General features: G+C 41.3%; 1 protein-coding gene across 2 annotated transcripts in view; it reads right to left on the reverse strand.

Annotated features, from left to right (window-relative positions):
• Positions 1 to 970: 970 nt before the first annotated feature.
• The window catches only part of NCBP3 (nuclear cap binding subunit 3), a 34538-nt gene continuing 19350 nt past the window's right edge, over positions 971 to 16158 (reverse strand). Inside the window, exons 6-14 of one of the 2 annotated variants that reach the window (XM_044283904.1) lie at positions 15942 to 16045; positions 13369 to 13410; positions 10537 to 10645; positions 8225 to 8324; positions 7126 to 7223; positions 6018 to 6270; positions 5487 to 5632; positions 4044 to 4214; positions 971 to 1789 (exon numbers count right to left, since the gene is read on the reverse strand). In XM_044283904.1, the coding sequence (XP_044139839.1) occupies positions 1554 to 1789; positions 4044 to 4214; positions 5487 to 5632; positions 6018 to 6270; positions 7126 to 7223; positions 8225 to 8324; positions 10537 to 10645; positions 13369 to 13410; positions 15942 to 16045 (1259 nt within the window). In that variant the 3' untranslated portion in view covers positions 971 to 1553. Of the gene's footprint in view, positions 1790 to 4043; positions 4215 to 5486; positions 5633 to 6017; positions 6289 to 7125; positions 7224 to 8224; positions 8325 to 10536; positions 10646 to 13368; positions 13411 to 15941; positions 16046 to 16158 lie in introns of both variants that reach the window. The other variant, XM_044283903.1, reaches the window with a different exon arrangement.

Consider the following 16158-nt stretch of genomic DNA (forward strand, 5'->3'; position numbering starts at 1 on the left):
TAAATCCAAAGGTTCACATACACCTACACTGTGAATGTTTACATGGTGTGTTCAATACAAACACGGTAACCTTTGATTCTTTGTGTGTTATTAGTTTAAGCAGACTGTGATTGTCTATTGTTGTGACTTAGATGAAGATCAAATCACATTTTATGACCAATTTGTGCAGAAATCCATATCATTTCGAAGGGTTCACATACTTTTCCTTGCAACTGTATATTCTCAAATACCTTTCATTTATAATGGCTCGTTTTGTCTGGAAGCAATCATCAGGGGAAACAAAATGGCTGCTGTCCCATTAGTTCACACAAAACCTGTCCTAATCTAACAGGAGGACAAGTTACTTTACAACACTGAGGTAAAGCGCTGCCTCATCCTCCTCTCTGCTCTACTGATCCTGTATACAGATGATAAGAACTTTAGCTGAATCTCTGGAGAATTTAGTTCCTCAGGAGACATGAAGTACAGAGAGGAGGACAGGACAGACTGTAGTAATGGAGACTGCATTCAAGTGCTGCTGCTCATTAGCCACATCCCCACCTCCTCTCATGATCTCCATTCTCAAAGAGATTTACATGTATTCAGGATCATGATTCCTGACAAGCAGAGAAGAGAGGAGGATGAGGCAGCACTATAGCTCATTGTAGTTAAGTAACGTGTCCTCCTGTGTGATTAGGACAGGTTTTGTGGTTACTGATAGGACGGCGGCCATTTTATTTCTCCTAATGATTTCTCCCTAGACAAAACAAGCCATTATAACTAATGAAATTCATTTGTGAATATATTTATTATAAAATAATATTCCTGGAGAACCACTTTAAAATAAACAACTGTAAGGATCATGGTTATTGCATGAATGGTGCTATCTTAGCTGTAAATACCACAAATAAAGTGTAACCTAAAAAAAGATCCCAAAACAAGGGTTGAACACATTTTCCCCTGATTTGCAGGTCTATAAAACAAAGAGGGCTGTGATTTAGTATGTTTCAAAGTCAATTTTACACAGTGCATCCTAGTTTTGAATTACAAGCACATTTTAACTGGCGAAACCTTTAGTTCTCGGTACAACATGTAAGGAATCTAAAAAGATAAAGATATACAAAATCTTGAGTATCATCAGATGGACCACACATTTACTCAGGATGCAGATGCACAACTAGTGATTACAGCCCACAGGCAATGAAAGTTATATAGCAGACATCACGTCAGAGATATATGTCCAGAAAGTTAAAAACAGACTCCCCTCCAAGTAAAAAAAAAAAAAAAAAAATCAAAGAAAAAAAAATATATTTAAAAAGAAAGGTGTTTTATCCTGATTCACAGTAAGTTTACATCAGCTATAAAAAGGAAACACTGCATATTAACCAATACACTTTAATCCCCAGGGACACAGACGTCAATTTTGCAGAGCCTTGTTGAGAACACAGCTACCACTATTGGCGTCTCAGCTTCAGTATAAAACAATTGTCTGAAAGGCAGGAGCGGCACATTTTCAAGTTGCTGCCATGCTACAGGAAGCCATTGTCCTAAGAAACGCAAGTCTATCATCATGATCATGAGTCTGTGTCGGAGCCAGAACTGCTCTCCCGGCTGATTTCAATTTGTAAGGAAGGCAGGTTGTCCAAACGGCTTTTCTTTTGCCGAATCTGTTCCTTCTCTTTAATTAAAGCTCCCCAGGCTTGCTGCAACACGGAGTCATCTTCTTCTGGAGCTGCGCTGACCTTCTGTCCTTTCTCCACAGTTTTGACTTTGTCTTTTGGTGCTGTTCCTAATCGATTCCACAAACCGCCTGCAATGGATGACAACATATAAGGTTGATCTAAGGCCTCTTTCACATCAACGCAACTTATTTCCACTCTTTTTCTCCATTACAGAAGAACAAAAATAACTTAAGTGTTAGATTCAGCAGATAAATGAATGGAATGGAGCATAAAATAACCCATTGACTATAATGGGAGAACTTACATGCAGATCCCCGTTATTTCTGACTAGGAGCCGTTTTTGAGCCGTAAATGGAGCCCCTGACGGCTTTTAACCTGCCCCCCCCCCCAGTTCACCCTTTACACCCTCTTTCAAACCTAAAAAAACAAAGTCTGGAAGAGAACAGGCATAAATCTGAGAGCCTCAGATGCACAACACCTTCTAACAATAAAAGTTCAGGATGTCCATATCTTCACAATCAAAACCAGATAAAAAATGTCTACCATAAAACTTTTAGTAGAAAAGAACCCCCCACCCAATGTGACAGAGCATGTATCCTCTCTTTTTGTTTAGGGAGAGTGGAACATGAAAAGGTCCTGAATGACAGTATCAGCTTTCTTTCTCCGATCACTTTTGGCGCCCTCCCCTCTTTTTCTTTGACACAGAACCAGTAAGTACTTTTTATTCCGATGCTCGTATTCAGTCGAGTGCGGGGCCCGTAATATTACAAATCTAGAGCGGTTATCCTAGTATCTTTGAAAGTTAATATTCTGGCCGTTAATTTCATATCTGAGCTGTAGTCCGTATATTTTAGTCGTGCAAATGTTTACAAATAATAAATTATATATATATATACACACACACACACACACACACACACAAACACATATACATACACACACACGGGAAATAGTTTTTAAAAATCCATTAACGTGTTTTCTACTGTAAAAAGCTACCGAAAATTTGTAGCAGAAATCGCTTTTTTCCATCGTTGCCTTACAAGAGCTATAAACTTTTTTATTTTTCCGTCTATGTAGTTATATGGGGGAGGATTGTTTTTTGCGGGACAAGCTGTTTTTTTATGGTGCCATTTTGAGAGGGGGATAAGAAAAAACAGCAATACTGCCACTGAGTTCTAACATGATACATTTTGTGGTGTTCATTTTTCGGCATAAATATCACGATAACTTCATTCTCTTCAGTACAGCTGTACCATAGTTTTACTACTTCTGTATTACAAAATCCATTTTTTTTTAAACAAGAAAATATTTTTGCATCGCCACATCCCAAGACCTATAACTTTTATTTTACTTTCTAATGAGCTGTGTAACAACTTGATTCTTGTGGGATGCCTTTTCATTGGCATCATTTTGGGATACATAAGGCTTTTTAATCACTTTTCATTCCTTTTTTTTAAATGGCAAATAAGCAAAAAGCACCAATTCTGTAATTATTATTATTATTATTTTTTTGGGAAAAGCATTTTTTATTAGATTTTTTATTTATTTAATTTGATCCAGGGATCTGTTCCATGGATCAATATAGCAGGATTACAGGTTGGACTTGATGGACTTTTGTCTTTTTCAAGCCTTAACAACTATGTAACTATTTAATAGTCCCACAAGGGGATTGTAATAGGCGATCTTTTGATCACTTCTTAGATACAATGCACTAGTCCAATAGTGCAATGCATTTTAATGAAATGCTGGAGGTAGGCCTGAGGCCTACACTAGGCTCTGGCCTGCCGGCACAGGCACCCTGTGACCTCCTACATACCTGTGGCATGTAAGGGGTTAGACAGCCTAGCATCAGCGCTCCTGCCAGTCCGGGCTGTTAGACCAGGAGTGCAGCTTTAATGTGAGAGCTAAGCCCCTGCTCTCCGCTGCATGGGAGACCTGTGCAGCGCTTAGACTGGGCCACTGTGAAAAGGCAGTGGCCCAGCCTAAGGACCCTCAGTGACCACTGTAAAAAGGTGTATGGGTGTTCACCAAGAGGTTAAAGGCTAGGTTCATCTTTACAAGCAATATTACTATTCTCTCAATGCATATAAAAATAATGAAGCAACTTTTATGCAGATTGTGCTCTAGCACAAAAAACAAAAACAAAACACACATGTAATACGTGTGGTTTTGTTATGGTTTTATCATGTGTTTTTTTATTCTGAAATGCAGTGATACTATGGAATGACATTCACTGTGCGTGCATAACTGGTTAATAATAATAATGGAGCTGTAACCAGAGTCATGACAGCTCTTATTCAGAGTAATACGCACTGTACATTAATAGGCAAACGGAAATAATTTTTCATTTGGAGTTACCGGCACAAACATTGAACATCTCACCTGTTTTCTTCTCCTTGCTGTCAGAGTACAGCCCCTTCCCTTCCGTTTGTTTTGGTACACCGAGTCGGCTATGCACATCGGAAATGGGTTCTCTGCGAGATTCTGGAATCTTACTCAAAACCTTCCTTGGTTCAGGCGAATGTGGTCTTTTGCCAAGCCTCTGCCGCACATCTGTGTAGGTGAGCCAAAAAAACTGATTCTATAATACAATGGTTCTTATATTGTATTATTATACAGTGTCTTTCCAGAATATAATTTTAATGGCACACCAGGCCCGTCTCCAATATCATCCGATTGCTAAATGAATGCCATTTGTGACGTGACTGACTATCCAAGTGACCGACACTATTCAAGATGCATTACACAGGACTCATCCCAAGGCCATACAATTCCACAGTAAAGACTGGGGATTATTGTACTGGTATAAGGCCACATTCACATCTGTGTCAAAGGCTCTCTTAGGAGCTTCCATCACAGACTCCCTCAAAATAAAAGGACAAATGCATGTCCGGTAAAATGCAGGGTCATATGGCCGAAACCCAAAACACCCCACTATAGTCCAGGGGATCCCATCAGGTGTCATTTTGTATGTGACATGTGAGTGATTCGGTGCTTCCGTTATTTTCACAGTTTTCCTATAACAGAGCACAATGGCAGAAATACAAATAGGGAATATGGCCCAAAAAAGGTACACAAGTATTTTAACCCTTTCCCACCCCGTGCAGTAAACACAGACCGCTGGATTTTAAAGGGGTATTTCCATCTCAGACAATGGGGGCATATCGCTAGAATATGCCTCCATTGTCTGAAAGGTGTGGGTCCCGTCTCTAAAATGTGGCTGGCAGTGCTGGGTCCGGCCACCACCAATAGTTCCTATTCGCCCGCTGAAAACAGCGGCGTGGTCAGCTATTTTCAGAATCCCCATAGAATCGAATAGGAGCGCACCACACTTGGACGGCAACCACTTCCATGCACACTTGCACGGCCACCACTTACACAAGCCGCACAAGCGTGGTGCGCACTCCTTCACTTTGCCGGCTGGGTTTACGATATGCTCCCATTGTCCGAGATGGGAAAACTCCTTTAACAGGTGGGATTATGTTAAAATATCGGGAACTTAGATTGTCAGCTCCACTAGGGACAGTGAGTGAAATCTGTAAAGAACTGCAAAATAGGTCAGCACTATATAAGTGAGTAAAATAAATAAAGATTTTTTGAGCATTGTGCAAAAAAGAAAAAAGAAATGCCAGTCTGTGTGTGTAGAAAAATTATACAAAAAAATAAGCACACTGAAAAACATAGAATACTTCACGCAGCAATATCAACAGATTAAAAACTGGAAGACCCTTCAAATTTACCATGACTGTGACCCGGTGGTAAACGTCACAGCAGTTTGGAACATGTTATAACAGGACTACAATAACCGTGTCTAGCCAGTCCTACCAGATTTGACAGCAGTGGCCTGTCTACTTGTACCGCTCTGTCTCTTCTCCTCCAGCAGGAGCCGGATGTCACTCGGCTTCTCAGAAGAGGTTTTACTTCCAATTCGATTTTTCACGCTAGTAGATTCTGATGATCTCATTGAGTTCCTGTATACGGGAGTCGTAGAAGACATTAACTGTTTACTATCCAATGATACTTTACAAATTAACAGCTGATTCTAAAGTCAAAAACTTTACAGGTTTCACTTCTTTACTGCTAAACACACACTACATTATAAAAGAGAATGTACTTATGTTTCATAAAATCAGACATGGAAATACATTCCATATGAGAACTCCAATCCTACTTTGTTTGTTTCACTACGAGTTCATCCAATTTGTCACCAGTTCCTAACGTTCAGCTTTAATCTTTGGTGACAAGGAGAAACCTGGATTGTACAGCGACTTACTCATGAAAGGTCCAATTTCTTGAATACCACTGCTTATTCATTAACCCCACCCCGAACACAGCACATGTCAGGCAGGCCCTTACCTGATGGTTTTCAGCTGCGACTCCACCTCATCTGCATACATGGTCATCTTCATGCTCTTTTTTGGCGATGGCGTGGAGATCATCTTCAGCTCCAGGTCATAGTCCATTTCGTCAGAGTCTGAGGTGCTGGCTGCAGAACGCCTTGCCCCCTCCCGCTCTCTTTTAAAAGCTTGAAGCTCATCTCTGTACTCTACAACAACACGGTCATCTTCATCCATATCCTCTTCCTCCTCCTCCTCTTCTATAGGCTCCTCTGGAACATTCACCAGGCCTATATATCAGGCAAATATTCAACCTATCAGCCAAGCTACTGAGTTCAAGGGCCTTGATCGCTGCCCTCCTATAAATATTGCCACTTACATTACAGGATATACTAGAATGGTTGTGGTGGACCAGGCTAGTGAAACACATTAGCCTGTATAACATCATGTCAGCATAAGGCTGTGTACACATCTCATTCTGTATCTGATGGAGGGCTGAATCATATTCCACTGTATAGACATACAGTGGGATAGGTTGCCATAGGCTTCCATAGTATAATAAAAATGCTGATGAATATAAAGCCCAGCATATACCAAAAAGGATACTTGGCATATGCTGGGTGCAGCACATATCGGGGGTATATGTTAAGATATAGCTACATATAGCTAAACACTGATACACATATTTTTGTCTGAACATACAGGACACTGAGAATTATTCTAGACCAGACATTACGGTATATTTTTTTTGTAAAATTATTAAAAATAGGTGCAAAACTAACACCACAACCATATGGCTAAACAGCACACAGTACTATATGGTGTAAGGCTATGTTGAAACCTCAGTTTTCCCTGCGTATGGGGTATACTATAGGAGGAGCTCCCAATGTATACCCTTAAGGTGTCCACAGGGTATAAAAAGCAGAACATATGCCAAAGGCTTTTTTTTTTTTTTTTTTCCCTTTACGATGCAAGTCAGTGGTAATGTATGCAAATATATTTGATACACTGGCAAGCACTGGGGTTATGACATATATATGCTAGAAACATCACCATAGAGCCTATCCTTGCATCAGTGGCATTTATACCCATGGTCTAAATGTATTCCAGCTAACATCCTCTGTTACCTGAATGAAGGTGCTGGTAGGCAGGTGCATCATCTCCAATAAACGTCCTCTTTTTAGTTATATCTCTTTGGCCACGGCGTGAATGGTATCTTTTTTTCCTACATATATTAGAAAGAGTTTTTTAATTATGATTTTTATAGATTTGTCGATCTCTCATCACATAAATTCTAACATAATACACAGGGATCGGGCGACAAGTGATGTGCAGCATTAATGTCCAATTAAACGTTTTCTTCATTACAGGATCAAAATTAAGGCAAGAGACTTTGAATACTGCAGCTTGCCATGTAAATTCTCATATCTGAGGTCATTGCTGTCTCTTGTGGGTGTCTAAGTAATAAATCAAGCAGCATGTCCATGGCTCATGGAACTGGAATAATCCTCAAATGCAATCTCGGACAAGTGCAAATCTGTGTAGTCCAGTGAAATCTGCTGTTGTCACTAACTAAATCTCCTCCAGGCTGTTTCATGTAGATGAGGTATGGCTATTGCCAACCACAGCAGCTTGTCCTATGCCATAGATCTGCATCTGTTTATCCCAGGCATCCTTATATAAAAATATAGCTTCTAACAGATGTGAGGCCTGGACAAGGCACCATGGTACACACAGATACCAGAGCTACTGTCTGTACTGTAGGCAACGATCACTAAAATGATTATAAATGCTGCATTATTCTCCTCTAGGAGTAGGTTCACATCTCCAGCATTTAACTCCAGTAGTCTGTTCTGACAGAGGAGCAGACTGCTGGAGTTACCTATCCGGCAGTACCAGACACTGCCGCACCCCACAGGATCCCCATTGACTATGATGGGATCAGATGGAGATCCAGCGGGTTTCCGAAATAAATGCCAGCATTCTGCCGGAAACCTGCTGGATCCTTGCCAGATCTCATTATAGTCAATGTGGATCAGGCGGTGTGCGGCAGCATCCGGCTATGCCGGACGCAGTAACTCCAGTAATCTGTTCCTCTGCTGGAATAAACCGCTCATCCAAGCAAAATCCCTGTTTTTGGAGCCAAATTCTCTAAGGGTTCATTGACAGGTTGTACAAGTGAAAAGTACAATCTCTGTGCAACACATTTTTCTAAACACCAAGTACCATGAGTTGCTGAGGATTCCTTTCATGCCACCGTAGTTTGGATTTCCATACTTCAAGTAATATTGGCTTCTTCGTGCTGCTCCCAGCTCTTTCTTGTCATCTAACAAACCAAAAACATCAGATTAGGGAGTAGAAAGCATCTACAGTAACACAATCATGGGAAATGAAATGTATCAGTAAACCATTTTATGGTATAAAAAGGTACAAACAGAATTATGTACGGTTGTAACACTACACCATTTCCCTGTATTTGACCACTATAAGATCTCCACCGGATAATTGTTCAAGTACTTTCTTTTTGTTCCTTTGTTTTATTATTTGTATGTACCAAATACCTTTATCATTGGTATCTCATGATACATTCCTGATGCTATAAACTTTCAATAAAGCATTTGAAACATAAAGGTACAAACAGCTACCAGTCTGTTACTTCCAGGGGCAGACTGGCCACAGACCCTACTGGGGACGCACAAGGCCTCCCCACAGCTGCTGGCCGGGTACATTACGATCCAGCAGTACTTGATGCTGCAAGTGTAAGGTACTCATGTACCTGGTGGGTGGCTGCAAATGCCCTTATGGATTTAACCTTATTGCTGTCCTCAGGACAGTGACAGAGTTGAATACTGCGGCAGTGAATGGGAGCCCATGGCTTCCTGAGCTGTTGTTCACCCTTATAGGCCACTATATAAGGCCTCTTGCACACAATTGTATGGCTTTTTCAGTATTTTGTGGTCCGCAAAAAATACGGATGACGTCCGTGTGCATTCCGTTTTTTGCGGAACAGAACAGCTGGCCCCTGATAGAACAGTACTATCCTTGTCCGTTATGTGGACAATAATTGGACATGCTCTATCTTTGAACGGAAAGGAAAAAGAGAAACGGAAGGCATACGGAATAGGCTACTTTCACACCTGCGTTTAGGTGTGGATCCGTCTGGTATCTGTACAGACGGATCCGCACCTATAATGCAAACGCTTAGATCCGTTCAGAACGGATCTGTTTGCATTTTTTGTTCATGATAATGCAAACGGATCCGTCTAGACTTTACATTGAAAGTCAATGGGGGGCGGATCCGTTTGAAAAATGCACCATATTGTGTCACCTTTGAACAGATCCGCCCCCATTGACTTCCATTGTAAGTCTGGACGGATCCGTTTGCCTGCTGAGCGGAGCGGAGGACAGACGATGCCAGACTGATGCATTCTGAGCGGATCCGCATCCACTCAGAATGCATTAGGGCTGGACGGACCCAGTTCGGGGCCGCTTGTGAGAGCCTTCAAACGGAACTCACAAGCGGAGCCCCGAACGCAAGTGTGAAAGTAGCCATACATTCAGGTTTTTTTTTCAGATCCATTGAAATGAATGGTTCCGTATACGGAACGCAAAAAGAAAAAAAAAAAAAGTTTGTGTACAAGAGGCCTAAGGCAGTGTACAAATGGTGCAGGGTCACGGGCGTTTCAGGCCGCAGGCTGGAAAAGACCTGTGGCCTGCACTGGAGACATGACTTAGAATGGGATGCGTGTATACAATGGAGTGATCTAGGTTACCCAAAAAAAAATTATAATATAACAGCTCCACAGTAAAGCATCACTCTGACAATGGACAAAGTAATACTAAATATGCTTATTTTCACCTAATTCAGATATGAAATCCCTTCTAATCACATCCATATTTTCCAACAAAATACGCATAATAGGGGCTGTCCAAGACAAGAAAAAAAGGGTCTGCTTGAAAATGCACTACTCTTGTGCATGAGTTGTATCAGGCATCGCAGCATAGTCTCACTGACCTAACTAAAGATGCATTGCAATACCAGACACTGCCCACTGACATGAGACCCCCTCAATCCTGGACAACACTCTTAAGGGTCCATTCACATGTCCGTAGTGTATTGCGGATCCGCAATACACCAGGCCGGCACCTCCATAGAACTGCCTATTCTTGTCCGCAATTACGGACAAAAATAGGACATGTTCTATTTTTTACGGAGCCGCATATCGGAAGATTGCGGGCGCACTCCGGAAATGCGGATGCGGACAGCATGCTGTGTTCTGTCTGCATCCATTCCTGCCCCATAGAGAATGAATGGGCCTGCACCCGTTCTGCAATTTGTGTAACGGATGCAGACCCATTCTGCGGACGTGTGAATGGACCCCAAGGATAACAAATGCTAAAATACTAATATAAAGAGGCCAGCTATGGAAAATCCTGCCCAAACATGCCTCAGAAAGATGTCTTGATGCCAGGGCAAACTAATTACTCAAGAACCATGAATGACAGAAGAGGTAGTTTGAAGAATGAGAGGCTCTTACCTTTGGTGGCAAATCTCATAACTAGCTGGTTCCCCTTGAATGGTTTCATAGCGAGCCTAGGATCATTTCTCATTAGGGAATCCTGCTCTGCCTGAGACAGCGTGTCCATCTGTATAAAGAGAAGAAATGGTACCAGCTTGTCTATACTATACTCACAAAGATAACATGTCAGAGGAAAAGACTTAGGCCTCTTTCACACGAGCGTGACGGATTAGGTCCGGATGCGTTCAGGGAAACTCGCAATATTTTGCAAGCAAGTTTAGTCAGTTTTGTCTGCGATTGCGTTCAGTTTTTTTCTGTGCGGGTGCAATGCATTTTGATGCGTTTTTCACGCACATGATATAAAACGGAAGGTTTACAAACAACATCTCCTAGCAACCAACAGTAAAAAATACATTGCATCCGCACTTGCTTCCGGATGCAATGCGTTTTTCACTGAAGCCCTATTCACTTCTATGGGGCCAGGGCTGCGTGAAAAAACGCAGAATGTAGAAAATGCTGAGTTTTCCACGCAACGCAGAACTGCTGCGTAAAAAAAAACAAAAAAAAAACATGTACACACAGCCACTGAAATGAATGGGTCAAAGTTCAGTGCGGGCGCTATGCATTCACGTCACGCATTGCACTCGCGTGGAAAACTCGCTTGTGTGAAAGGGGCCTTACAGAATTCAGGCACTGGGGAACTCATTGTCTTGGGTCCCGCTCCCGGAATACAACTGCCAAGCAGCACTGCAGGGAACTGTACTATTAGGGGGTGCACGATGTGCTGCCCGGATCCGGAACTGCGGACCCGCACTTCCGGGTCTGCAATTCCGTTCCTGAAAAAAAAAATAGAACATGTCCGATTCTTGTTCGCAATTGCGGACAAGATTAGGCATTTTCTATTAAGTGCTGGCGATGTGCGGTCCGCAAAATGTGGAACGCACATTTCCGGTGTCCGTGTTTTGCGGATCCGCAAAACACACACGGATGTGTGAATGGACCCTTACATGGTAGTCATTTAGATGGCATGAGTCTGCCAGGATGAGAGTGGCTCTCCATTCTGGCTGATTGAGGACACTGAGCAGGGAACCCTCGATGAAGTTCTTAGGCCTTAACAATGAATGAGACCACCCCTTTAAGAATCTGTCTCAAAGAGCTTCTATGAATGGCATTAGCATAATACTGCACCACTTTGAAAAAACAAAAACATTCTCATCTACAAATTTACTCTCCCATTCTTTCATGATCAAAGGATAAAGTCAGAATCAAACGCGTTCTGATGGGAAATTGCTAAATTCCTCAAAGGGATTTTCAGTAACATTAGGCTAGGTCACCAATCTCAAACTGTTGGGGGTCCGACTCAGCATCCCCCACCCATCAGCTGAGCACAGCTCCAGTCATTGTGTAGAGGACGGGAAATAGAATTAGGACAGATTGACATTTAAAGGGGTTGTCTCACCTCCTGCTTTGCTCTCTTCCCTGCAGGTCTGTGAGCACCGTTTCTTAGCTGGCAGGGGCATGGCCACTTCCTTTCAGTGATGGCACAGGCAAGTAGGGAGTGCGCACTCCCAAGGTTGCTAGTGTAGTAGAATCATTAGCAGCCTCAGGGTAGCGGACCTTCAGCAGATTGTTTTTTTTTCTCTGTTGTAATAGTTATAAAGAACAGCTCCAAGGCGGAAGTGCATGCCCTGTTCTATAGGAGGCACCAGCTCGACCGGGTAGGAAGCTTAGACAATTAGGGCCCTTGCACGCGACCATATGCCCTCCAAGACATACGGTCCGTGAGCGGGACATATGTCCCGGAGCGGCATTGATTGTGCGCACTGGAGCACACAGCCTTATAGATTACAATGATGCTGTGCACGTCAGGCCGCCCGTGGGACTATTGTCCTGCACTCATAAAATAACGGACCTTACGTCTTGGAGGGCATACAGTCGTGTGCAAGGGCCCTTAGAGATACGAGGTGGTCGGGAGGTAATGTGCATATGCTGGCCTCTATACAAGCTCGCTCCCGCGATTCCCGCCCACTTAACTTACAGTATACAAGCGCAGCCACCACTGCTGCATTGCACTGTTCACAAATTAAATACTTTATTTTTTTTTTACAGACTTAAAACGGACAAGAGCATAAGGCCTTAGTAAAGAAAACACAACCAGTTCTACTAAAGTTAAAATACAGTCGCTCTGTCATGCAGTTCTTTGTAGTTAAGGCTTATGCACATGACAGTATCCATTTTTCAATGTGCAAACCGCAGATACGCAAAATAGATACCAGAGGTATGCATGCTGCATTTTTCTACTAGAACTGACTATTCTTGTCTGTAAAATGTCCTAATTTTTATTTTATTTTTTTAGGACTTTTATAAATCAATAGGTCCTCTTGCTTTCTGCAATAAATGTGGATCGCACTCAGACTAATACTACGGCCAGGTGCATGAGGACATAAAGGGGTTGTGAGGGTTCAGCTCTGAACCTGGACAAAACCCCTTCTTCCCTCATTCAACCACTCAGAGTTGAGCACCTGAGCATTTCATGCTCCGATGCTCCCCCTTGGCCTGCATTGCTTCCGCCTAGCAGTGATTCCGGTGAGGTCACCGCCACTAATGGGTGGTCTTTGGCACACTGCCCTAGCCTGTTTTACAGGGTGGGGCAGTGCTAAAGACTGCCCATTAGTGCTGGTGACATCACCTGGCTCACTGCTAGGCTCGGTATGTCACCGGATCTTAAGAAAAAGACCTTGCCCTGCGTGATACAGGGAAGACAAATGCCTGGAAAAAAAGTTAACGTGTTAAGAAAAACACAGTAAGTGGACACAAAAAGAATAGTAACTATAAAGTAAGAAATTTTACTTCTCTTCCGACTGGATCCACTTCTGGCTTTGGCTCAAAATCCTGCATTAGAAACATGAGTTTTTATTTTTATTATAAAAAAATAAAATAAAAAAAAAGAGTGTGTGTTTGTTAAACCACCATAAGAGGCAGCTCACATCTAGCTTTTAGTGTATGTTTACCGTATACGTTAGATGTACCTAAAAAAAATAATATATATACAATTTCGAGGTTCATTCTTTTTTTTAATGTATACGTGCAGACATTTCAATATGTTTGAGAAACCTTTTTTTTTTTTAAATAAAGATTTGAGGACCTAAAAGGTGTGATATGAAAAGAAAAAAAACAGATCCGTTTCACCCTTTCGCTACCTGCGCAGTACATATATGGCGCTGGAGCAATGTGTAAACATGGAGCCCACTCGAACGTGCAGCGGGCGCCATGGCTGGCAGGTCTCTGCTGTTTTAAATAGCAGATGCCTGCGGCTAATGACCGCGACCAGCAATAATGCCGATCACGGTCATTACAGCCTTTAGATGCCGTGATAGAGTGTGATCAAGGCATCTATAGAGTGAAAAACCCAGAAGCGCGTGCTTCCGGCTTAATACCAGCATCCCTGTGCGACCAATGGGGATGCCGGCAATTCAATCTAATAGGCTGGGTTTCTCTGAAGAAACCCAGTGTATTAGAGCTGCAATTCTTATGTTGGCCAGCAGGTGGTAGGCCAACATAAGAAATCAGCAATTCACATATTACTATGCTGCTGTATGCAGTATGTTAATATTGAATAAAAAATAAATAAAAAAATTGTGAATATGGTAGCCTCTTAGACTGTCTACAAAAACATTTTAAAAAATAAATATATAAAAAATAAAGATTTAAAATCACCCCCCTTTAGAATAAAAAAAAAAATACATAAATAAATATAAACATCATAGGCATCACTGCGCTAAAAAAATAAAATAAATGACCGTACTAATAAAATATACAAATATTTTTTTCCAATACGGCGAATGGCGTAATGGAAAAAAAGTATCAAAATGGCCAATTAGCCATTTTCTCATTACTTCTCTTACCCAAAAAAGTTAGAAACAAACAAACAATGTGATCAAAAAGTCACACACACTCCAAAATAGTATCAATAACTACTACAGATCTAATAGAAAATTGCGGCACACTGCTTTTTTTTGTCTGCAATTTATGGCATTTTATTTGTGTTACGCCACATGGGATTTATGATCCAGTTATATCTCAGAAGCAAAATTGATCACATGTATTAGCGGTAGACTTGGCGATCGGACGTTTTCGGCCTGTCAAGGCCTTCCTCGGCGGTCTATTCTCTAAGGCAAAACAATATAGATGTCATGAGTGACTGGATGTACATAAAACAATAAAGGTGAAGAAGTGAAAAGCAAATATGCATAATCAAATGAATCAGCTGAACAAATATGTGTACATATATAATAGATATTCTCCTGTCTATTATATATGTACACATGTTTGTTCAGTTGATTCATTTGATTATGCATATTTGCTTTTCACTTCTTCACCTTTATTGTTTTATGTACAGCCAGTCACTCATGACATCTATATTGTTTTGCCTCAGATCATAGACCTCTGAGGAAGGCCTTGACAGGCCGAAGCGTCCGATCGCCAAGTCTACCGCTAATATATGTGATCAATTTTGCTTCTGAGATATAACTGAATCATAAATCCCATGTGGCGTAACACAAATAAAATGCCATAAATTGCAGACAAAAAAAGCAGTGTGCCGCAATTTTCTATTAAATTGGCTACGATTGACAAGTCCTTGCTGGCACTGGCAATTACGGTGTGCGGTGCTCTACCTCTACAGCATTTAACAACTACAGATCGTCCCACCAAAAATGAGCCCCCTAAACAGCTCAACAGACATAAAAATAAATAAAAAAAAAGGTTTTGAGGGTCAGAATATAAAGATGTAAAAAAAAAAAAAAAAAAAAAAAAAAAAAAAGGGTTTTTTGTTTACATTATTTAGACATATCAAACCTATACTTATGTGGTATCGTGACTATACTGATCCAGAGAATGAAGGGCACAGGTCAGTTTTGCTGCAAAGGGTACACTGTAGGGACAAAACCTGTAAAAAGGTGGAGAAACTGCATTTTGCCCCCATTCCACCAAATTTGAAATTTTCCCGCTTCCCACTACATTGTATGTCATATTAAATGGTGGCATTAGAAAGTGCAACTTGTCCTGCAAAAAACAAGCCCGAATATGGATAAGTGAACACAAAAAAAAAAAAAAAAGTTAGGGCTCCAGGAAGATGAAAAATGAAAAAATAAATTAAAAAAATCTGGTATCCAAAAGGTTATCACATAGATACATAATGCCTTATGTTTCCATCCTTCTCTCAAATGTATAGGTGTGGTACAGTACAATATTCTGTCCTTCAAAAAAAAAAGTACAGAAACAGTGATAAACGGTGTCAAAAGTACAGTATTTCAAGCGATAGGTTTCAATGCATTTTTACTGTTTACAGACATATCCGCTTGATGTAAAGCAAATACTAGATGTGAACAGCCCCAAATGGAATCAAAAGTATGAATTCACACCGTGCTCAAAACCTTCTTTTCAGGCTCCTTTTCAGCATCACTCGGATTATCTTCTTCAACTTCACCTTCTTCTGTCTCATCCCCAGAGCTGTCATTGTATCTTTCTGGGGAAGAAAAATATTCTCTCTGTATAACCTGGAACTTGCCAACATGCGAGATCAGCAATTCATTGGTGGGCCTGCTCAATATATAGGGGGTTGCCCAATGAGGACATCTA

Source organism: Bufo gargarizans, chromosome 3 (assembly GCF_014858855.1).
Source record: "Bufo gargarizans isolate SCDJY-AF-19 chromosome 3, ASM1485885v1, whole genome shotgun sequence".
NCBI lineage: Eukaryota > Metazoa > Chordata > Amphibia > Anura > Bufonidae > Bufo > Bufo gargarizans.